Source organism: Amblyomma maculatum, chromosome 5, assembly GCF_055883805.1.
Source record: "Amblyomma maculatum isolate TAMU_Amacu chromosome 5, ASM5588380v1, whole genome shotgun sequence".
NCBI classification, from domain to species: Eukaryota; Metazoa; Arthropoda; class Arachnida; order Ixodida; family Ixodidae; genus Amblyomma; species Amblyomma maculatum.
In genome coordinates this window covers 106,529,544-106,554,304 of record NC_139348.1, presented here as the reverse complement: position 1 = coordinate 106,554,304, position 24,761 = coordinate 106,529,544, and the positions used below count along the sequence as shown (strand labels likewise).

The 24,761-nt window shown below is 47.0% G+C and overlaps 1 protein-coding gene across 1 annotated transcript in view; it reads right to left on the bottom strand.

Moving 5' to 3' along the window:
- Positions 1 to 335: 335 nt before the first annotated feature.
- Positions 336 to 24,761, bottom strand: part of LOC146189143 (forkhead box protein K2-like) — a 78,767-nt gene continuing 54,341 nt past the window's right edge. Inside the window, exons 4-8 of the mRNA XM_084604053.1 lie at positions 22,447 to 22,606; positions 20,749 to 20,936; positions 11,547 to 11,773; positions 6,883 to 7,032; positions 336 to 2,755 (exon numbers count right to left, since the gene is read on the bottom strand). Of these exons, the coding sequence (XP_084460179.1) occupies positions 2,259 to 2,755; positions 6,883 to 7,032; positions 11,547 to 11,773; positions 20,749 to 20,936; positions 22,447 to 22,606 (1,222 nt within the window). The 3' untranslated portion in view covers positions 336 to 2,258. The remainder of the gene's footprint in view (positions 2,756 to 6,882; positions 7,033 to 11,546; positions 11,774 to 20,748; positions 20,937 to 22,446; positions 22,607 to 24,761) is intronic.

Genomic DNA, 24,761 nt, shown 5'->3' with positions numbered 1-24,761 from the left:
TTCACAAAAATTTGCAGCGTCCGTAAGAACGCGGGTGGTGCAAAATAACCGTGGAAGTGTCACAAAAGTCAGTGGCCTTCTTGTGGCCTGAACGTCAACGGCACCCACTTAAATGCAGCTAGCTAACAGCTCTGCCATAGTCAGTGGCAGGCCCTGTCATGCCAAGTCTCGTGATACACTGCACAAGTCACCACAGTCAAGCAGGCCGCAAGAGTCTCGGGGAGGCACTGCCTTCTACACAAGACACTGGAGATAAAAAAAAATGTTTCAATCTTTTTCAAAACCAACTCGACAGCCAGGCATCTGTACAATGCCAGCAGGCTGTGATATGTGCTAGTGTGCTGGCCACGACACTGGACACTGGATCAAGCTGGAGCCATCGACTTGAAGACAGAGTGAGTAAAGAAAAAAAAAAGCGACTTCGAAGGCAGCGAGCACCTGACTAGCAAGGCCTTTGTGCTTTGTTTGAAAGCCTCCCGTTTAGAAAAGCAGGGGAGAAAAATAAACTTCAATGGGAGATGAAAAAAGCGCTACGCTGCCTCCAACACGCCGCCCCACTCGGCTACACGGCCGATCAGCACCAGGGAACGAAACATCCAGAACAACTCCCGTCGACCACACGTAACCCGCAAAAAAGAGAAGGGGGAGGGCCGCTTTACCAACTCTTCCGGCACACTTCTCTCTAAAACAAGCTACACCAAAGATGGCACACGTCTCCGCTGCATCGACCATCGATCACACTGGCTCGCTTTCTGGAAACCACCCTGTTGTTTTCTAGAAGCTCAAACTCTGCACCTTCTCGAGAATTTTGCCACCACGCATTCGTGGTGTGCACCACGTCCCACACCCTTGCACGTTCTGCTTCCTTCTGTGCTCGATCCACAACAAGTGGCTGCCGATTCTTCTCGTTTAACAACAACGTGCTGTACAGCAGCGTGGGCTCCCAATGTCCGGCATCCGCTTCTCGTGCCAACCGCAGCCAGAAACCTAAACGCTACCCACCATCTCGCTTCAACATCGCTACTACTCCATGGAAAAAAAAAAAAAACCACAAAAAACCCCCCCACAAGTTTGTACGATTTTCGCAGCTCCGCCGTCCCAAACACGGGCAATCCTCCTGTGTGCAACAAGTGAGCCACTTCCCCGTGCCATCGTTAGCACGCTAAAAGAAGGGGCAGAAACTTGCCAGCAGCCATGCTCTCACTTGCCACAGGAAGCTGGGCAACAATAAACGAGCGCGACAGGCACGATTGAGCACAGCAGCAGCACACAAGACGGCTAAACATCGGCTGCACTCGCCAAAGGAGACCACTCGTCGTCCTCAACTCGGAAAGAACAAGGACTACAAGCGATAAAGAACAGCAGGTGAGGTCTCCCTACAGACATGCCGAGGACAGAAGAAATCACTACAGACACCAACGGCAGCTTCTGCGCACGCAAATCGCGCGATATCGCACAACCCAACGACCTCTTTCTCCGGGGGACAATGGGCTCTGCAGCAAGCAAGCATTCGGCACCGTCGACGGAAGCGCGTGGACCCCGCAAAAGCACGGACTACGCGGGAAAATGCTGTGCACTGCGATGAGAGGCTGATGAAATGGGGGGCACGATGGACACAACCTGGAGGGAAGCAAGAGAAACGGAAAACCAGGGCAGAAAGGTGTGGGTACTAGTACAAAGTTTACGCGCGTCTACGACATTGTGGCAAGCATTAACGGGCCCCATTCCTTCCGTGTCGTTTTAAGCAGTGAAGGTGAACGAATCAAAAAGGAAGGAAGGGAAGTGGGGAAAGGGCACTGAATGAGAACAGCGGATGCATCAGTGAGAGCAAAAAAAAAAAAAAAAAAAGTGATGCAGAAAAGAAAAAAAATCAGGAGAGAGAACAAAAGACTGCAAGGGCCCACTTTTAGAGAGAGAAAAAAAAAAACAATGATACTCTTATATGTGAAAACAACAGAAGTGATAAACGCAGTGGTGGCCCTGCCAAAGGAGTTGCCATATGTGGCATATGCACATGGACGGGAGAGGGGGAGGGAACTGTAACGAAAATGTGCTTTACAACAGGTTTCTCGAGGTGGGGGAGGTGAGTTGAGGTTGGCTGAAGCACGAGTACTGAGGGTCTCATGGACGACACGGGAGGGAAAGGTATGCGAACAGCGACAACGTTTGGGAGGGCCAGCAAGGGTACAACGGGAGGAAGGGGGTGGTGGTGGTGGTGGTGGTAACACAGCAAAAAAGTCAACAAGTGAAAGCCACCATTAACACAAAGAGGAGGAGGTTGCAGAGTCCGAGACAGACGCCGTTACGGCCGTTGAAGACGATGACGACGACGTGGTGGTGGAAGTTGGCGGAGATGCCGACGACGGAGTCACTGCCCCCTCGTCCGAACCGCTCCGGTGCACCTTCGATGGCGGAGGCCGTGCGGGGGAGTTGCTCTCCCGCTCTCGGCCCGCAGGGGTGTTACCGGAGGTGGAGGAAGGCGTCGACATGGCGGATGCCGTGGACGAAGAAGAAGTGGCCATCTCGTAATGACGCTTGCGCGGATGCGTGGGAAGAGGTGCCGCGGGCGGCGAAGAAGAGGAGTCTGGCGTTGGCGGCTGGGCGAAAGTGGACGACGGCGCCTGCACGATGACGCTTGTTGGGTGAAGAGGAGGGGGCGACGAGGCGGATGATGATGGTGTCTGCTCTGCGTTGGAATGCCCGAGTGGCTTGGGCTGGTAGAACAGCTCGGGTGGTCCTCTGGGGTAACTCCGTTCTGCAAGAACAAAGGAGGGAGGGGGCAAAGGCAAGGCTTCTACAGAACTGCTCCATTGTGTTAAACCTTTCACGTGCATAAAACTTGCAGACATAGCATCTATCAGCAATTTCCTTGTTTAAGCTAAATTTCATATCCTCCATGTTTAAAACAATAGATTTTTTATGCCGTCTCGTCAATGAAGTAAACAATAACTAAAAAGACAAGGAGCGGAGCAGTAGATTGTGCGCCGTTCGTAGAATTTGCCACGAACGGCTGCGTCAGCTCTTCGTTTTCAATTCTGAGTGTGACGTGCACCCTTCGAAGCAGAAATAATTTCCACAATCTTTCTAGTGCTGACAAGCTGCACCATTCGAATGTAGCCATTTCCACCAATTACGACACTCTGCACTACATTTTCACATTTGCCCGCAAGAAATTAACCACTGGTATCTTGAGCTGGAAGACTAACTTATCTTACCACAATATTTAGGCAGAAAAACATTTCTTTTTGACAAAAGCAAACGGCAGCACCTGAAAAATTCACTATATACTAGCACTATTTTGTATATAGTGTGCAACGCTGTCAAGGTCAGCGCACTTGCTTGCTTTCGCTATACGTATGCCAAAAGAGTTAAGGGGAGACCCAGGTCTTTAACCATGAATAACTGCCCAAAAAATTGCCTTTCTGAAATATAATGGCCCTCCAAATAGTATTTATTACACTATTTCATTTTGAAGCCAGTAACGGGACAATTTTCGCTCATAAAAGGACCTCAAGATTGACCGAATGCAACCTCGCGATCTGTGGCAACGGCACAACGGAGCGCAGCCACTTTGGTATCGTTCGAAAGCTGCACTCTTCTACTCTCAGTTTCTGGTGGGAAACGGTTCTCCGTCTGGCAACAGTGAAACCAGACCATTGCAAAAAACGAAATTCTCACACGCCATTTGGCATTTTCATACCACGTGGGGCAAATCCTGCCTCCCGGTTGGACACCAGGAAACATCGTCTGCTGCAAAAAGGAGTGTCATCGGCCATTTTGCCCTGCTACCACATTTCTCCGCCACGATGTCTCGTTGAAAGCGCAAATTTCGAACGGCTCACGCCTGGTAAAAAACGAAAATGGCGGCTTCGGACGAACCAGTGCAGTGCACGTGCGGAAGGATAGGTGCCATGCACTATGCCGGCGCCCGTCGCGGTGCCTAAAACAGGGTGCATTGATATGCCACTTCTTTCCGAAGCAAAAAAAATAACTAATCTTTGCGAACAAGACCAGCTAAAGAGCCTGCGCTCACCGCGCTAAGCCCCACAGCCGTGAACGAGCTGCTCCGTGTGCTGCAGGCTCTGATAACTTCAAGCAAGAAATGGAAAATAAAATGAGGGAAAGAGATTGATTGCAATTATGCGCCTGGAGGATTCTAGCATAAGATCCAATGAAATCTAAGCATTAATTTACACTAGAAAAAACTCTGAGCTTGTTTTGAAATTTAGTTCCTTGCTATCCATTCGAACAGTATTTTTTAACCCTTGCACATACTGTTTTCCGCAATGTCTCCAGATGTAGGACTCATGACTATTACTTCATTTTAAAACTGATGAATTGCTCTTTGCAATAGGATCTTTAAGGGTATGACACGACAGCCTTAATGGCTCCCACCTACAGTTCTTTGTTCGCATGCACATAGTCTCTGATGGCATACAGTAAAAGCTTCATAATTCGAATTCCACGGGACTGCTAAGCCAGTTCGAATTAACCAAAATTTGAATTAATGAAAGTGAGCAAAAATGAAAGCGCGTGAAAAGCGGAGGGCATGAAAAACATTTATGTGCAAAAAAAAAAAAAAAAAAAAAAAAAAAAAAAAAATGGTTATCACCTTCTGCCTCTTTTCTCCGAGGGCAATAGTCGCCACTCTATCTTCCAGGACGCAAATGGACGCAGGGAGTCTTCTTCCCCTTCTTCAAAGCTGAAGAAAAAGCGCGCGACATTCAGCGCTTCCACTGCTTCCGCCACGGACAGCCGGACGGGTACCTCTTCTTCGTCTCCTCATCTTCCGCATCTTCTGGGACAGACCGCTCCCCAACAACTGGAGCAACAATGTCCTCGTCAGGGCACCGCACACTGCTGCATCGCAGTCCAAACGTAGTCACCAAAACTTATGTCCTGAAGCACACCACGCATTGCCGCAGGCAGGGGTTTCCGACTCTCACCGCCGCCACTTTCCTCCATTCCAGCAACAAAGCCACAGTGGTGGAAGCAGTTCGCAATCCTCCTCCTCCTTCGCAATCGTAGATGACATTACCTGCTCCCATGCATGCACCAACATGTGCATTGCTGAGAGCAATGTGTTGCTGCGGGTTTTTTGGCTGCCGGTGCACAAAATCATGCGCTCGAGCATATGGCGCCTGTAGAAACACTTCACGTTTCTAATGACGCCCTGATCCATCGGCTGCAGGGTTGCAGTCGTGTTGGTGGGTAGTAACACTAATCTAGTAGCCTTCAGCTCGGCGTCGACCTTGCGCGCCGAGCAATTATTGACGATGAGCAAAACTTGCCGGTTGCATAGCTCCATCTTCCGGTCAAACTTCAGCAGCCACGTTTTGAACAACTCGCCCATCATCCATGCCTTGCTGTTGGCGGCATATTCGGTTGGCAGTGTTCGGATGTTTTGAAACACCGGGGCTTATGTAACTTCCCTATCACAAAATGTGGAACCTTCTCCGTCCCGGTCATATTCGCGGCGACCAAAACGGTAATCCGCTCTTTGCTGCGCTTACCGCCAGCACAGCTGTCCCCTTTAAAGGTTATAGTTCTGTCCGGTTGAAGCTTGTAGAACAAAGCTGTTTCATCGGCATTAAATATGTCCTCTGCCGAAAGACTGTCTAAATACTGCTGCACGGCACCGCTTCGCCATGTCGCACAAGTCTCCGCGTCCACTTCTTTTGCTTCACCGGACAGCACCAGCACCCGGAAGACAAGATTATGTCTGTCCCTAAAGCGGTGGAACCATCCTTCGGAGGCAACAAAATCTCGCACATGCATGTTAAGGGCGAAATCTGCCGCCTTTGCCATGATGATTGGGCCACTCAGGGGTATATTATTGCTTCTCATTTCCTTCACCCATGTGATGACTGCGGCCTCAACCTTGGGGTACTTCGCCGATCGTAGCTTTTTTCTGCTGTTAGATAATTCTAATTCGTATGCATCATCGACGGCCTTTCTATTGCGTATGTACGTTGACAACGTGCTTGGCGGAATACCATGCTTTTTCGCGACTTCCACTTTGCTGATCTTCTCTTGGTCCACTTCACGCGAAATATCCACTTTCTCCTGCACCATTTTGGCGCAGTATTTTCCGCGCGAACACATCTCACTGACACAAGCTCAAGGTAAGCGGCGTGCGAAACTAGCGCTCACAACACCAATCGTCTCTCGGAGTCGCTCGCTGTACAAAGGAAAAAGGCCTAGCCTGCCCAGCTTCCCAACTACTCCAGCGTGTCGACGGTTCTGCCACCTGTCATTCAGCCATGAAAGCTTCGAATGCTGGTTTTTAACAACGACGCTTGGCGGCGCGCAGTTCGAATTATTGGTGCCGGTGCCAATTTTTGAATGAATTAACGAGCTGTTATACACATGGACTTCTATGCAGTGCGGACCGGACTACGACGTCTAGTTGGAATTATCCAAAATTCTGAATTAACGAGTTGTGAATTAATGAGCTTTTACTGTAATAACCAATCCCTTAACTTGTGCCTCTAATAGCCTAGGCTGCCACACTATCCAGCTACTCATCCGATCAACCGATATAGGTATAAAACCAAACTTTAACCTAACTGTATGAACGTAGATGCATAACCTTGGAGTAGTGTATGTGACTCGGCATCCAAAAGCCCAGGAAGGTTGCTTCTTTTCCCACCTTCGCAGCTCAAAAGGGGCAATCTGATTTAGCAAGCTGTTTCAAACTTTCTGATAGCATGCGGTCTCGTTAAGGCACAGATCCCTTCGAAGAATCGGTGCTCGGGCAATGTCACCCGCTAACTTTCGTGAGTTTCTCACTCACAATGCTGACAATGTGCACTTTTTCGCGGAGCGGGGCCTTTTCACGCCGCCGCATCGAATATGATGCTCGTACGGTGTGTAACATACCTTGGTCGAGCCGTGGCGAGTCGCTGCGCATGCCATTGCTCTTGAGGACGCCATTGGAGACGACTGTGGGCTGATGGGCCACCAGCACCTTCGGTTTGCTGTTTGTGAATGCTGGCAGGAGCGGAGACCCTCCCAGCTGGTGGCTGCCACCTGGCGACACAAGAAGCAGGGACAAAGGTTCACACAAAGCGTTCGGCAGGACCCGCAGATAGGCGCGGCTCACAGTGCCACTTTCCCTGCATAGCCCGCTTGAACCGAGCACAACAGAACCCTTTGGTTCCTTGCCATGTGTACTGTGTTCCCCCAAGCCCCTACATGCATGTCTCCACTTGACCATTCCGTTCATCCCCTCGATTTTGAGACAAACATTTTGTTATTTGAAGATGACTTCTCACTCCACAGTTCGCCGTTCAATGAAATTTGGCAGTCTTTGAGACATCGCATGTCTGCACACAGCACGTTGGGCAGGAAGGAATGCTCACTAAGCCACGCAAGGACCATCAGCAACTTTTGAATGGCTCTTGGTGTTCCCCAAGCCTGAAAAGATTCCGTCTAGTCACTGCATGTAGCCATACACTGGCAACTCATATCAGCGTGTGGAGGCATCCACTTCACTGTAATTTGCGAGGGCTCTTGGCAGGAAGCAAAATGCCACAATTATTTTATTTAGATTAGTAGATTGCCTCTCAAGAATAACAAGCATAAAGAGCTGATTGCTAAGTAACGCAAGACTGATAGTGACCCCAGCAATTTGAATGCTGGAGCCTCACTAGGAATTTTCTGTGAAATAACTTATACCTGGAGCATGATAAAGCAGCACATTTCACATCTTAGAAAAGCCCGCCATGTTACGTGCGTAACGAACAGATTCCTCACTTTTGTAGTCGAGAATTTAATTTGTTTTTTAAACCTGTGCCAACAACACCGCAGCAATGCTGAAGGTCTTCTGCTGGAGGCTTCACCAGTGCATGCCGATTAAAAAGCCGAACAGTACTCAAGCTACAGAGGGGAGTGCAGTACCTTAAACCAGAAAACTACAAGACTCCCTTCACAACGAAATTCTATGGAGAAAGCATGACCTTCGTGGTCCCCAAGTGAAAGGTCTAACTCCTCTCACACTACTAATAACGGCTGAACATTTGTGTTACACTCTCTCGTTAAGTCTTGCTTAAAGGGGGCATTAAATGATATTTACTAAGACTAGAAAACGTACAGTCTTTGTCAAAAGTTTAGAGCCCAAGGGGTGTACTGAGCTGTACCGTACGACTCGTAACACATTCCCAGTGTTCCAAATTTCCTGATGGCAAGGAGACTTTTTTTTTGTTCTACGCTTCTGAACAATATAAATATAGACTTCTATGAAAACACCACTTTTGACAAAGGCAGTACATGGGTAATACATATCCCACTACACCTCTCGGCAATGCAAGAAATTTTTAATCTATCGTAACTAACGCCGAAAATATCAAAGATAGAAAATGACGCTCCTTCTCTCTCCCCTTAACTCAAAACTCACTGGTGTGGAAAAAAAAAAAATATATATTTGTGAATTATCGGCTCCGCGCAAAGCTTGTCTAAATTTGGCTTGAATACTCCCCGATGACCCCGTTTATGGATTACTTCGACTAGAATACTGAAGAAAGTACCATTGTTGGGGCCCCTTGAGGAACACTAATCTGCAGGTCAGGCACAAGGTTTGTCTCACCAAGGTTGCTCGCCACCACCCACTACTAAGAAATTGTCACGTCGAGCCAGGATAACAGCAAATCTCTTCTGATGTGAACAATGTAAAAAATCAGGAACACAATTACGGCTGACTAATTGTTTTTGTTAACGATGGACAGACAAATGGATGGACGTGTATAAAATTTTGGCTCCCAGAAATAGCACGGCAACGTTTTTTCCCTCCACGTAATGAATCTGCCCCTTCCACACTGGTGTCAAAAATTGGGTTCATTACGTGAGTGGATAAGGTATTCAGAGAGGTTCCAGTGACCAGAATGCAAAATGCAAGCACAAAAACAATGCAGAACAAACCTTCCCATGTTGCTGCAGCATTCACAACTATTTGCTAGTTGTGGTGGTGGTCTACTTAAGAATAGTTAGTAGCTGCATCGTTACCAGGACTAAAGGCAATGATCGAACATTTTTCATGAGCCCCAACTGCAGGTGTTTTGCTTGAGAACACCGCTCTACCGCTTCCTCTCTTGCATTCTGGCAACTATGCACTCGCTTAACAAGGAGCAGCCTTACCACAGTAATTTAATCACAGCGACATTGTAGCTCTCGGCTCTTACAAAATTCTCTCAACAGCATAATTACTGATCCCCAAAATGAGTACCATAAACATTCAGGTTCATCGGCCTTCAGAAAGCCATTTACGCCACATGCTCGTAACACCGCCTCATGTTCCCCCCAAGACCCAAATTATAGATTCGCAATCTTGCCCTGGTGGAATGCCATCAATGTCGTAGTAAAAATCTGAAGTACGGAAAAAGAGAATGCTAACCTGAGACACGTCCTTAGCTAAGGACACAGTGGCTGAGGGCGACCCGAGATGGGAACGAAATACAGATGAGCTCGCTTATAACGAACCTGACAGACGGCCGGGCTACATTTGTTTCATGCGAAGTTTGCATGTGGTTAAGTGGACTTGCGCTATTTCAGCAAAAAAAAGAAAAATAAATAAATTTAAAATAAAATAAAATAAAAAGCAGTTCCACAAAAGTGGCACCCGTTCCTTCAATAGAAGACACTGTCAAGCCACTTTCTGGATTCTCCAGCGTGATTATATGCTACTAGCTGAGACAACTTCTTCGAACCAGCTGATTTAGGAATGCGATAAGAGAGACCGCGATTCAGGCGTTCAAGGCATCTGGTGGTAGGTTGCCATCTCACTCTTCAGATTCTAGACGAGGAGGCAGCGCATGTGCGTGCAACATGTCAGTGCATTGGCGCCACACGATAGCAATACAGGAGGCGGAGGTCAAATTGGGCAGGCTACCTATGCCACAGACTGGCTGGACAACACACCTCATGACTAGTATTTAAACACCAAATTGGTGATGGTGGTTGACCACCGGCCACGTGCAGCTGTTTCTCATTCAACACTGCCCCTTTCTTGCGCTTCACACAGCTTCTACAGAGTATTTTTCAGCAAGTTTATTGTGTTCTTGATAATTGATAATTGTTGATAACCTTGATCATTTGAAATTTCGGACAATTCAGACAGAAGCCGATGTAAAGAAAAGCTCATTATTTCAAAATGCGCACGTCACTTCCGCCATGGATAACTCTGACTAAGTGCTGCCGCGTCTGACACCAGCATAGTTATGAGAGGCTGCTCACTTCCAAAACAGGGAAAGGAGATAAAGCCAGGTAAAACCATGGAAGAATGTGCAGAGCCGAACTAGCGCAGCAGTCTGTGATGCCAGAGGGTGGCGGCCCCCCTTAATTTGGAAACACAGATACGTCTTGTTAGCACAGTCCCAGCCAAAGCCCACATATAGGCTATGAGACAGACGGTACGGGTCTTGCACCGGTTAGGCCGTGTCCAGGCATGATTAGCACCACTTTGAAAACAGAACTCCACAAACCTAACCGTATGTTGCAGAGTTGAACACGCACCTCTGGCGTGTGGGCAATGGCAAGCATGATGAAACGTGTGACAGCCTCATCTCCAATAATAGGCAGACTACTTTGTTTTGGTTTCACTTTTATGAGCTTTGCGCATTTCCAACCAGTCCACGGTGATGGCAGCTATGGGCCACGCGTCAGCCAACTAACCGACCCAGAGATGCGCACTGTCTCGGGACAGCAACGGGCAATTCTAAATTATTTACCATGATGCAAGTAGTTCTTGTCAGTATTTTCAAGGCCATTTGATAATTTAAACTTTCTTCTTTCTGGTCCCACGAACTTTGAATTAACAGGCGTTCACGTGATAATTTCCAGACTCATGAAGTTTAAATTAACAAGCTTTTACTACGATAAAAAAACAAAATATCTGCCCCAAGTACTTATCGAGTGTTTCTGTAGACATGAAGAAATTCAGCAATTCAGACCACACCTATGAGCATTTGTGGCTTGTTCCCACAGGTGAGGCTGGGCAGGCATCAAGTGATGAAAAAGTCATACTTTTGAGATATGAGGTCGTGGCGCAGGCTTCAGTGGTGGGCAAAGCAGCATATGGCTTGGCTGGTACAAAACATCCTCATTTTGTCAGCAAGTCTCCGTGCTGTTAGTGGCGATATCGTCAAGAGTCTGGCAACTCTGCCCTTCTCACTTTGTGAAAGTGAAATTGCTTTGTCACCCTTGGCTGGCGTTTCCCCAATAGGCGATGTCATCCATGTCCTCAAGGTCTCTCTTGGGTGTGCGTCACATTATGGTGGCTTACGGACCTCCATTTGCTAAACCACACTTATGAGCATTTGTGGCTTGTGTTTAAAAAACAAGAGACAAAATGAAACAAACTTATAGTCATCTTTAATAGCTTCTAAGAACATGGGTGTTTTTGTGGCCTGCCGCCGGTTAACTGTAGCCAGAAAATCCACACTCCGCTGGACGCAGCAGCCAGTGCAACATGTTCGCTCGGCCAATGTCACCACCACCACCACCATGCGCCAACGACCGCCCCATCGCCCAGTAGAGGGCAGCAGAGTCACCTGGGGAGCCGGGGGCTGACTGGCTGGCCTTGATCTCGCGTGCCAGGTACGAGGCCTGGGGTGGCGCTAGGCCCGGAGGGATGGCCATCATGGCTGGTGGCTGCAGGGGAGAGTTTGGCGCACCTTCGGGGGCCATGCTATCTGGAACGGGGCTGGGCTCCCGCGACAGCGAGTCCGGCGTCACCAGGCCGCTGTGGGCTCCGTGGCTTGGCGATGCAGGCGCCGACCTGTGTACAAAGAAACGGAGATTGCATAAAACCAGAGTTGTCAGCAACAGTAGTGGTACAGCTATGCCAGATAGAAATTGGTGCTCGTATGGGGACTTCAATGTAACATCACACATAGCGTGTAAGGGATGCAATCACAGTGGAGGGTACCAGGTTAATTTCAACTACTTGGGCTTCTTTTTGAAGTGCAGTAACATTACACGCCACAAGGAAGCTTTAGTATTTCACAAATGGAGTGGAGAAGGAAGTGAGGACGGATCTGATGCATGGGCTGATTCAAGTGAGCAGTGTTCTGTCACAAGAATGAGACGCATAGCAAATGCAGAGAGGAACAAAGAGAAAGTGGCGAGCGGGTAATAAAACCCTATGCCACAGTGCCCTTCTCAAAAGCAGAAAAACAGCCAGCCTCTCCATAGTAGCAAGAAAAGAAGAAGTGCGTTTTCCCCCCACCGGTACTGGTAGATCCCACACACGCATGCCACCCACTTTCAATCTCCCCGTGCTTGACTGCCACGCACACCGCTGTAGTCCAGAGCACACTGAACAACAGCTGGGGCGTTCACAGACAGGCGCCAACTACAGCAGAATAAAGATATTACAGCAAACGAAATGCAAGAAAAACCATCTAGACACGGTCCACAAAACCATAGGCAAGCAGCCAGTCCCTTACTACGCGACCGGAAAGCCTGATGCGTATGGCAGGTCAAAGAGTGGCTTCCACGGAGGTGTCAGCGAGGAGATTCCAAACTACTGAACAGCGTTTGTTTGAAGCCATGAGAAGAAAGCAATGAGAAAATGGCAAGTGCCACAAAGCAAAGGCTGTAGTGAAGAAAGAAACTCGGTCAGCTGTCGGTTCCGCGAGAATACTTATGAACATAAAAAAAAAGCCGGCAGAAATCACAATAGGTCACACAAAACCACGCCATGGTGAGAAAACGCAAGTACACGCAATCTTTCTCAAACCAGATGCAATAAAAACGACACATTCATCCATCATGTCCTGTCAAAAATGCAATGCACCAGAGTTCACGTGAACAGCTGTGACACCCCAAGTGGCAAATACAATAGACTCTCTTTAAGACAATCTGAAGGGAACAAAAAAATTTGACTAATCTTGTTTTAAATTTTGTCTACAAAGGGTTGGTAGACACATTAAATTTTTCTTAGCAATACTTCTGCTTTTGAATCGAGCTTACGACATCAGAAGAAATGGATCACATCATAAAATTTGCTGACACTTGGAATATTATTTATCATCATCATCATCAGCCTGACTATACCCACTGCAAGGCGAAGGCCTCTCCCATATTTCTCCAATTAACCCAGTTCTGTGCTAGCTGCATCCACTTGACCCCTGCGAACTTCTTTACCTCATCCGCCCACCTAACTTTCTGCCGCCCCCTGCTACGCTTTCCTTCCCTTGAAATCCAGTTTGTTACCCTATGCGAACATCGGTTATCCTCTCTTCGCACTACATGTCCTGCCCATGCCCATTTCTTCTTCTTGATTTCCACTAGAATGTCAATAACTTGAGTTATTTCTCTGACCTAATCTGCACGCTTCTTATCATTTAATGTTACCCTTACTATTTTTCGATCCATAGCCCTCTACATTGCCCTCAACTTAAGTAGAACACTCTTGGTTAGCCTCCACGTTTCAGCTCCATAGGTGAGTACAGGTAAGCTGCAACTGTTGTATACTGTTTTCTTGAGCGATACCGGTAAGCTGGTAGTAATAATCTGCGAGTGCTTGCGAAATGCGCTACTTCCAGTGCTTCGCTACCTAATGTAAACTGCTGTTCCTTCCCGAGGCTGTTGAACATTACCTTAGTCTTCTGCATATTGATTTTCAAGCCTACCTTTCACTTTTCCTGTCTAGGTCATCAATCATTATTTGCAGTTCATCCCCCGAGTTACTTAACAAGGCAATGCCATCATCAGCAAATCACAAATTACTGATGTATTCTCCATCTACCCTTATCCCTAACTGCTCCCAATCCAAGTCTCCGTATACTTCCTCTAAGCAAGCTGCGAATAGTTTCAGTTTCGGGTTGCCAAACGATGTGTATGACGTAAAAGGTGGGTACAGGATCACATGGGGCCCACAAAAACTGCGATAAGTAGCTCACTGTCCACTTACTGTCACTTTGGCTTCCGTATTAGCCTAGCATAAGAGTTATCGTAAATTAAAACACCAATGCACAAAATACACAGGAGCCTCTGCATGTGCTATGAGGTCCCGTACTTAAGGGGGGACACTGGTCTTAAAGCCATTTTCTTTAATTTTTGAACTAAAGTGATGAAACTTGGCACACGTGTGCAGTTCCTGGTGCTGATTCCAAAAATATAATTAGTTTTTCTCTGAACCAATTAGGCGTTGAGATAATTAAGAACAATGGTGCACTTGCTGTGAAAACAATAGGAAAAAAACCACTTCACAAAAACTTCTTATTAGCATATAGCTATATACTAGAATGAATAAGGAACACAATAATGCAAGCAGATTTTTGATTTAATGATTATTTTTCATTTTATTGCACATTGAAGTTTAGTAGTCGTAACATGGAAACACAGTGGTCACAATAAGTGCCATTTTAAAAAATTTTAAAGCAATAATTAAGAAATCTGCTTGCAACATTGTGTGCTCCACATATTTGGCTTAATGCTGAAACAAAAATCATTGCTGTATCTGCAATGGGTGCTGAGATATCGCATTCACCAACTTGACAGGAGACCAAAATTCACATCTTGAGAAAATGAGAAAAACAAACGGAAGTCATTTTTAATCACTAAAAATAAAAAATATGTACATGTCAACTACCGGGCATTGTTAATATGCCCCAGGGGCATAGTCATTTTGAGCACTACCACCTTTGTGGCGCTTTTTCAGAGCACGCTGCAAATTTTCTGCCGATGCACGCTTGCTTGTAGATGCAACGGACCGAAGCTGGTCCTTTTCTAACATACGCCGCACACTTCTCTGGCCAGGATTCAAACACAGCTCGTTCAAAATTCCAACCGAAGTCCTTTGGTACCCTATATTAAACTTCAAGACTGCTTCTGCAACTGCGGCCTCAACACTGAAGAGGGATGCGTGCCTTTCTTTTGGTGCCAGTGCCCATATGAGAGAGTGCAGGCTCTCATTATTATTTTGGGTTTTTCCCCTTGCACATCGCTCAAGGAGCTTCTTGTCAGAGAGGCGCTCATAAATTGGTCGCAATGCCTTGCATACATGACTAGGAAGGCTGTAGCGGTGCCTTGGGGCTGGCTCTCCTTTGGCACTGGCAGCATTTTGCCGGCACCAGGAACTTGAACCTGTTGGGCAAAGGCTGTGATTCGACTCCTGACCATTTGATGTCACATGATAATAGGTAGCCATCACCGCTTTTGCCATTTCTTCTATGTTGCCACTGTGGGACTTGAGTGCCCAGCCATAGTAAGAACTTAGCTTGTTGACTAGATCACCAGTTAGTCTGCCTTTACCACCAAGTGGTTCCGAGCCTGACCCTTTTTGTTTTGACAGCAGATTGCGGAGAGCTGTCCCCATCCGCTTTTGAACATGGTTAATGCAACTTTCTTTGGTGACCTCAACGTAGCCATACACTTGGTCATCTTTCAGGACGAGGAAGGACCAGCTGTCGCCGTCTGACAGCACCGTTGTGTATCTGAGGTTGTGCTTCTAGAGCGATCTAAATAGGATTAGGGCTGTTTCTACTTCCATCTCACCAGCCTTTTTATCAGTATCTTTCTGGCAGACGTGGCTTGCTCTCCATTCTTGGTACGTGGGGTCGTCCACTTTCGGTCCCCGCTCACAACCTGCGCAAAAATTGCTCAGGACAACGTAGTCTAGGACAAGCCCCGTAAAAAGCTCGATGACAGTGCCGACTCCGATGTGGGAAGAACTCGATGACAGTGCCGACTCCGATGTGGGAAGGATGCCCACGAGTCATCCAAGTCCCATCGTAGGACACGGCTACGTTGCCAGGATTGTCAACGTTCAGTTCATCGTACAGCTTCCGGACTGACTCCGCGCATTCAGCGGTCACTTTCTCGGCTGCACGCGTCGCGGCAGGCGTCAGCTTTTCTTTTACGTAGCTCTGCCACGTTTTCGTGTGCAGTCCACGATGGGAAATATTCATCGCAGGCAAAGATGTCGTTGAATGCAGTCCGCCGGTTGCCGGTACTTTGCATCGCGCGCGCAGCCAGAATGTTCACAGCGAAAGGATTTACACTTTGCTTTCCATCCACACGCGGCGAACTCCACGACGATGCCTTGTCGCCGCAGTTGACACATGTCAAGAAAAGCTTGACAGCGAGGCCGTATTCGCGATCACCTCGGCCGATTTTAACACTCCCTCCACACGTTTTACACTTTGCACCGTCAAGAAGGCTGTTGATCGACTCGATGCAAATCACGGCGAAGCTCGTCTCATCAAGCGGGCAGATCACGGCATCGCTGGCGGCAAAGTCTGTCTTACGTTTCGTTGCTGGCGTTGAATCCAACTCTCGCAGTTTGGCGTCGGCTTTTCTCTTTTCACTTGCCAGATCGGAAGGCGTCAGAAGCGTTGTATCGTGACGAACGCGGCTGACGACGTCTGAAGTGTGCTCGCTTGATGGGCCCGCTAGGCCTAGCTGATCCGTAGGTTCGTCGACACGGTCACTGGACGCAGGAATCTGCTCGTTTTCGGCGTCTCGCAACACCAAAGCACCTTTCTTAGCATTGCCGATCGACGACTTTTTCCTTTTTTTTTGACGTATTTATGACGCATCGCAAACTTTCTCGTTGGCGTAGACATCGCTGCGAGATCTCCGAGGCTGACAGCACTAGGCAAGATGGCGTCTAAGGGCACGGCTCCGACTGCCCTGACGCGCGCAGCAGACGCGAGACGCGAACGGCCAATCACAGGGTCCCTTTTTGTCACATGCACCGAAGCAACGAATAGGAACGTGTGCTGTGGCTTTTTTTCTTTTCTTTGTTTGTATCGAACCAATGAGCGAAACGACGCGCAGGAGCGCAAAATTTGAAGGCGAAAAGCCACTCTTTCGAAAGAGACCAAGATCGCCGTGAGCGCGGCCGTGGAATGGAAGCTATACTTTTTTGAAAATGCGCTATTTTAGTGAAAACATCAGCTTGAAATGAGCCAGCCGACTTGTTATAAATTGATATTACGCCTCAAATATTGACACGAGAGGTGAGAAACTTGGTGGAATCAGAGAATAATAGTTGTAGATTCTAATACTTCAGTTTTCTAATAATTGATTTTTGGGCGATTTTTCCGCCTTCAAGACCCGTGTCCCCCCTTAAGTCACAACCTTCATTTGGCAGTCATGAATCAGAACTGGACAGTTAAAAAAAAAAAGGATAAGAACTGAAAATTGGCTATTGAGTGCCGGCAAATTCCATCTGTTGATCCGCATGTACTAATGTCATACACACTGTTCCAAAGCATAATTCCATTAAGAAGCAGAAGTGCCTTAAAAAGATACACCAAGAGTGCCGCAGCGTACACAAAGAAAAAGCAGTAGAAGAGTCTCTCTAGTGAGAACTGCAAACAGAACATTTAATATACTACGCATTACGTGAACTGCAGACTCAAACCACGAAACTAGCTCACGTTGTCCTCCTCGAAAGTAGCACTGGTCTAGTTTCCTTTCTTCACTGCCCCATTTTTTGCACTGTATCCCACTGGTGATGATTTTGTGTGCGTTCATCAATGATTACCGTGTCCCATCCTGTTTCAAACACTTCAAGGGTAGCCAACAGCTCTGTCTGCCATTCAAGAGGTTTGTGAGCAAAGGCACACCAGCTAACCCTCCTGCCTTTCGCGCCCTGGAGTGCTGCCGCCGCAGAAGTCTTTCTTCTTTCTCTTTGCATAGCTGGAGATACCTTCTCTCCACAGCACAGGACCAACCTGCTGCTCCCAAATGCCTCTTGTCTTTGGGCAGGTCGACACGCACGCGCGTGATTCACACTTTCTGCCTAAGAGTCCACTGTACCAACGAATCACACGGCCATCATATACGCCGACTGCTGCGAGCTATGAGCCTAAAGCCACCCGAGGTGAAAAGAACACTCTAGTCTTCTTTTCTGCATGTGCTTCCCACTCTTGAAATTTATTTTAGCCCTTTACGTGGGCGGGACATTCTCTTGCTATGGCAGCTGTTTTTCGAGTGCTGCCAATTTACCTGGGTGCAATGAATGCTGCTTCGAGTAGGCAACCCTTGTATGTTTGTCCCCTTTGGTCCGAACCCGTCGCGGTGGCGAATTACTTCGGGGTCACACAGTTCCGACCGTTATGGCAGGCATGTTGGTGCTAGACGGCGACTACAGCGACTAGCCTTTTGAGAGTTAATACAAGAATAACCCTCACACGCGTCAATCGAAGACGGAGCGCCCAAAGTTCTGATGCCTCAAGTCAGGGAGTGGTACTTTGCGCATGCGCGCCTTTTAGTCAGAGGGAGGCAATGAGCAGCATGTGCAGAGCCCACGATGCCAGGATCTGAGCATGTCACATCTCTGCCGGTGCAGGCACCAAGTCGCTTTGCCCTTTGCGTAACCGGCAAGAAAACTTCCTCCCAAGACAGTCAGTTCTCCACAACGATGTGCGAAAGCCATCTTGTGGTAGTCAGTTCTCTACAACGATGTGCGAAAGCCATCTTGTGGTGATGCTCTTTTTGTAGCGAAAGCTACACTACGGTAGGATTTCATGCCTTCGGCGTGGCACCGTGGAAGACTAAGAATAAGAAGAAAAAGAAGAAGTAAAAGAAGAGGAATAAGAGAAGAAAAGAAGAGGAAGTAGAAGAAGAAGATAACTTGGTAGTTGGTAGGACAGAAGGTTTGTTCGAACGTTATGACGGCGGCACATTATTCACGTGTCGGCAGCAAAATTCACCCTAACACTCACAGCTTTCACTCTATCTCTAGATTCAAGCCATGCTTAAATTCCCACAATTTTTTTTGCCAAGCTACAAGTGCTACATGGAAGCCCTGCACGTACCATTGTGCACTTGTTGTGAAAGTTCATCTGTCCAAAAGGCTACGCAAAACAGTACACCTTAAGCACACTTTTCTTTTTACATCGAGTCCTATTACAAATGAACTAGTGGTCTCGCGTCATTCATCCTATCCAAGAAATAATTTTAAAGGGGGTCTACCGTACACTGTGACAGCCAAGAGGTTACTCATGACTCCAAAAGCAAGACCAGTAAAAGCTACATGCACAGAGTGGTGCCAAGCTCTCATCACTCTCAACATGGTGATGTCTCGATGAATGTGGCTGAAAATAGCCAATGAATCTGATGGGCCTACATGGTTTTCAGGCTTCATCAGGACTGGTCTCCAACAGCAATTTCTCCTTGCGGTCACACAAAAATTACTTTAAAATTAATTAAAATTACACAAAAATGCTTCGAGATTTCGACTGCTAAGTGTCCAGGACTGAACGCTCGAAATAATTCAATGTTCCCGTACGTCTTGACGTTTTAACTGGTGTGAGGCGACAGAATAGCATGTAAGTAACAAAGTCTTAATGGCACTAGTGCCCTGCCTGCCGAATGTGGAGAAGCAGTTAGGGACCTGCTTCGCCAGTCTTGACTCTGTCGGGCAGAGCTGATCATTATTACACGATATACAGTCGCCGACCGATAAATCGGACGCTGATAATTCGGACATGCTCGTTTATTCGGACAGCTCTGCGGCACCGCCACTGGCCCCATAAACATGATGTGTAAGGACGACCGATATTTCGGACGCTCTATATTCGATAATCCGGACTCTAAACAGGGTGCCTCGATGCGCGCGCTTCCCCCGCCGCCGTTCCTAGTTAAAAAAAAAAAGAAAGAAAGAAAGGAGACGAGCGCCTTCCTTTGGCGCCTACTCGCAATAAGCGACTGTGGCCTCCGTGATCGGCGAACGGTGCGCCGTCGGCATTGCTGGAGCTGATCACGGAGGCGGCGGTGCGACAGGACAGTTGCGACGGGAGAACAGCAGGCGGCGCTCCACTCCGCATGACTGGCCCTCGGGCATGTTTGGCCTCCCCGCGTCTTCGCCATCGGCCACCAGTTTGTGCTCGTTTGTTCAGTGCCTCGTGCGTGAGTAGCGTTAGGCTAGGTTCTTTCAAGTGACCATACGACAACGTTTCTCTTGAGTTTGACAACGACAGGCCACGGCAAATGGCGCCAACGGTGCCTTCGCGGTCCGTGCCGACAGTGGCGAAACGTGGGAAATACACGACGCTGACAATGGCGAAGAAAGCAGCCATAATACAGCAAGTGCTGAGCGGCCGTTCTCAAGTCGAAGTTGCCCGTGAGTTCAACATCTCCAAGCAAACGATATCGGACTATATGAAGAATAGGTCCAAGATTCTTGAGGCCACGGAGAAGACAACAACAGCTGAACAGAAAAGGCTGCGACAAGGCCTTTACCCGAAGTTGGAAGAAGCGTTGAACATCTGGCTTAACGCTACTGTCGCCCAGCGTGTTCCTGTTTCTGGCCACCTTTTGAAGCATAAGGCTGAGACACTCGCACTGCGGCTTGGCATCGAAGGATTTCAGTTCAGCGACGGTTGGCTCAGGAATTTTAAAAAGCGGTTCGACCTCGCCTTCAAAAAAATGTGCGGTGAAAGTGGTGCAGTGAGTTGCACGTAAGCGGAAGTGCGTGCAGCAACGCATCGACAAATTCTTCCCGAAACAGGCCCCCTAAAATGTAAATAAACAGGTATTTTTTGCTTCATTCGTTTTTTCGGACATTCGATATTTCGGACTGGTTTACATTCCCCGTGGAGTCCGAATTATCGGTCGTTGACTGTATAAGAAAAGCCCTTTCCTTCCAAGAGTAAGCGCTCCCAGGATTGAGTGACTGAGTGTGCATAGCTGAAAAGTCGGGACCAAACTGGTGTGGCAACCACCGAGGTAAGTGGTCAGTCAAAGACTGACATCACACACACACACATTCCAGAGTGAACGAGCACAGCTCACCTGGAGGAAGCAAAAGGAGTCCGGAAACAGGGCAGCCCTCGTTGCCGCCGCCTCCGAAAGGCCTGCTCCACCAGCTTGCCCTCCGACTGGGGGTCGATGCGCCAGAAGGACCCTTTGCCCGGTTCCTCCTGGGACCGGGGCACTTTGACAAAGTACCGGTTCAGGCTCAGGTTGTGCCTGATCGAGTTCTGCAAGAGGAAAGAAGGCAGGGACAGATGAGCACTTCTCTCCGCACAGCAGGAGACTAAAACTTTGCTTATTTTGGAAACTCTGGCCATTGTCGGAGTCCCACCAAATGTCCATGCGAGTCTACGCCCCCAGCAACCTGCTAGGCTCTGAGAGGTGCCTGAGTGATGCTGTGTTTTGAGGTATGACATCCACTAGATTATTTTACACAGTTTTCCATGCCACTTTAAAAAAGCGCGAAGGCAGCGGCGCTGACGATCCGCAGGACCCAACAATAATCCTAGAGTCTACTTGCATAGTGTTATTTTCGGACATTCACCGCCCGGAACGGTGTTGGCAGCTAGCTAAAATGCGTAAATAGTTGCAAACGACAACTGCCTTGTCACAAAAACATATACTATAAAGCTCCGGAACTGCAGGCTGGCCGCAAGAGTAGAAGAGTGACATTGCAGCATGCCTGAATCATTGCAAAACTTCAGTGTCATGACAGCATGCAGCGCTTTGTGAACTCTCTTAAACTGCCCTCTATTCGCAGTCTTTGTTTTGGAAGTGACCACACTCTAGAGCAGGAGCAAGGCATGGCTGTATCTAAAGGAGCAGACACCAAATTTGGGTGGCATTTTCCTTCTTGCCAATGATGCGCAAGATTTCTGTACATAGATCACCACATGGCTTTCTGACCGCTAAATAATTGATAACTGAATTTTCCTTTTCCTCCAGTTTCAGTTTTGGTTTCAGCAGCAGAGCGATGGCTGTGACGTCACAGTCAAGTCTAGGTCATGCGCAACATACAAAAAAGCAATAAAATTGCAGACTCTTCACCTGTTGCAATTCCTGTTCTTGAGGCAGGCCGGCTTAGTGTTGTAGTGAATTAAACGACAGAGGAACAATTATATCGCAGTTATTTTTTTCTCCATTCCTGACGTGGCCTAGACCTGACTTTGACGTCACAGCCATCGCTTGGCTGTTGAAACCAAAACAGGTGAGAAAAGAAATTGGATTATAAATTATTTAGTGGTCGCAGCCGAATATACCATGGAGATCCATGTACAGTAATGTCTTACAGATCATTACAAAGTACAAGATGGCAACCCAGAAATTAGGTGTCTATACTCCTTTATCAACGGCAAAAACAGCACAGAGGTTATCAGTGCGACCTCAACTCCACAATGTGCCAACATAGATGACTGTGGTTGCGCAAAAGCATGATAGTTGAACGTGTCAATAGCCTCACAGCATACTATGTTCCAACTTGCATGAGTGAAAATCTGATCTTTTGGAACAACCCGAGCAGGAGGCAATAGGGCCCATACCCAAGCACTTCGCGGTGCAGACAAGTGAAATACAGGAGCACTTCGTAGTGCATATAAGTGGAACACCTGAGATTTTAGCTGCAACTCTCCCAAAAATGTGGCGTGGGCCAAATTCGAGCATGAACAGTGTGCAGCCACTCATCACAAAAGCGAAACCGGACAAAAGAGGTGGAAAAGGATGAAAGGATTTGAGACTGGCCTGCCAGCCCTTGTCAGCAGTCCTGTAGTAGGGGTAGTTTTTGGTGATGTAAGAGTAGATGCCGCTCAGCGTCAGCTGCTTGTCCTGTGCCGATGAGATGGCCTGCACAATCAGCTGGGCGTACGAGTAGGGCGGCTTCTGGTCCCCGTCTGGGCCAGCCCTGGAAGTGGAACGGGGGGCAGAGAGAGAGGTTGCAGGAGGCAAGCACAGATTCAAGCCACAGAAAGTGAAGACAAGTATGTCACATAAATACTCAGCGAACCGAAATCTGCCAGCCACGGAGGCTCAAAAGCGGCCATCATGCGAACAGCATGCCCACAAAGCAAAGCCATTGTCTAAACACTACCTTCGCGGCACTGTCATCAAGCCCTTAAACATTTAGCAGACATATAGAGTAAAAACAGATACTGCCTGCCAAACACAGCAACACATTACTCAGGGAAACTGCTACTAGACTATTGAGTTCGCTCTTTTTTTATTATTATTATTATTTTTTTTTTGTGGATGTAACGACAAGCTGTTAACCTGGTCACACGCATTTTAGTGCTTTGTGAATCTACAAGTAATACCCCTGTCAAGCGCGCAAAATAATGTGCACTTACGACGAGTGTCACTTACGAAAAGTGCACTCTACCGCTGCTAAATGGCGTAACGTAAGTGCACTTGCCAAAGTGTGCACTCAAGTCAAAGTGCGTTCGTAAAACAGACTGAGGGCCAAGTGCGTAGCTTCACTGGCAGAAATTTCTGTCACAAATGTATTATGCAATAAGATATGTATAGAAGTTGATTTTACGTGTTTTGTACATATTTTCATTGGAGGAATTGTTTTATAATAGCGACGGGCAAAACATCACATAGAAACTGTGATGTAACCACGTATGCAACTTCCAATTTAAGCATGGTGCGCCACTGCGGCTACGCCATTATCAATTAGGGGGCGACTGTTATTGTTCATGGTGTTTATTGATAGGGGGTCTCTGAATCATAGCACGGTGTCAAATTTTAAGAATGTTTTGACTGTTTACTACTTTAAAAAGCAGTTCTCTGAATTTCCCGTTTGGAGGTTCCAATTTCTTTTCTAAAATGTATTTTTCAGTTTCCAGTTTCGTATCAAAGAGTGCTTAAGCGAGTACACTCCGCTTTCCCGTTTAGCACTGCATAGCGTAAAGTCTCTTTGGAGTTGCGAAGTTACGTGTAAGTGCACTTTAACTTGCCCACTTGACTAGGGTATTACATGCTGCCACAAAAAAGGAAGCTTTTCTTATCGAACCTAAAGAAAAAAAAAAAAAGAACTGGCTGGTTGGTTTATAGATATTTTATTCAAGGGGCAAATTGGGCTTAAAAAAGTTTTTCTATGCTGATCTAAATACGCCATTTGCAAAATGTTCCTTGCACACTTATGCAATATGCTACATAAAATTATTTTAACAGCTAAAATAAAAACAATTTTATAAAAGGCATGCTATTTATTTCCCTTGATGAGAAGGAATGAGATGCAGGTGAAATTATCATTGCAGAGTTTAGTTACAGGGTACCGAAGCTGCCACTTTAGAAACAGAAACACAAACTTCCTGTTTCGTAAGTGGCAAATTCAATACCCTATAACTCTAGTTCGACGGAAGGTAGATATTAATTTTGCTTTTATCGATTCCATGATGCCGAGAGAAACAAATCGCACGCATTCTAACAATTTGCCTGCAACAAAATTTCTTAAAAAGCTCTTAACAAAAGCTTGCATAACATACTGCATAAGTGCACAAGAAATCGTTTTACATGAAATTAAATGGCATATTTAGAATTACCACATAAATATACATTTCCTAAATATCTTGTGAATTGTGTGTGAATTTACTTCAATAATAAGATTCTTTTTTTTTTTCAACACTCAATTTCGTCCTAAAGAAAAAAATGGCATGACTTAACAGTTATGTAACAAAAACCTCTGTCAAGCTTAAATTTTTTGTACAGTGTGACAGTTTGAATTAAGGAGGTGCTCAAGATTTGACTACGGGCAGATGCAATAGTGCATTTAACTCCGCCTTTTCACCCTGCAGTTTTTTAGTATATTTTTTTCCCTCTTAAGTTAGTTTTTCGGGGCAATTAATACTTTTGTTTGGGCGAGTTCATTCAATGGGCCACAGAAATCTGCGTTATAAGCGGTATCGCACTATAACCATTATTTTATTGTTCCTTTTTGAAGGTCAAAATACATGCCATATGGCAGCTTTCCGATCAGGAACGTCTTAGATAACAAAAGGCAACCCACTAAGATCGCTGCACGCTTAGACTAGTTTCAGCATACCGCGCTCAGCGAG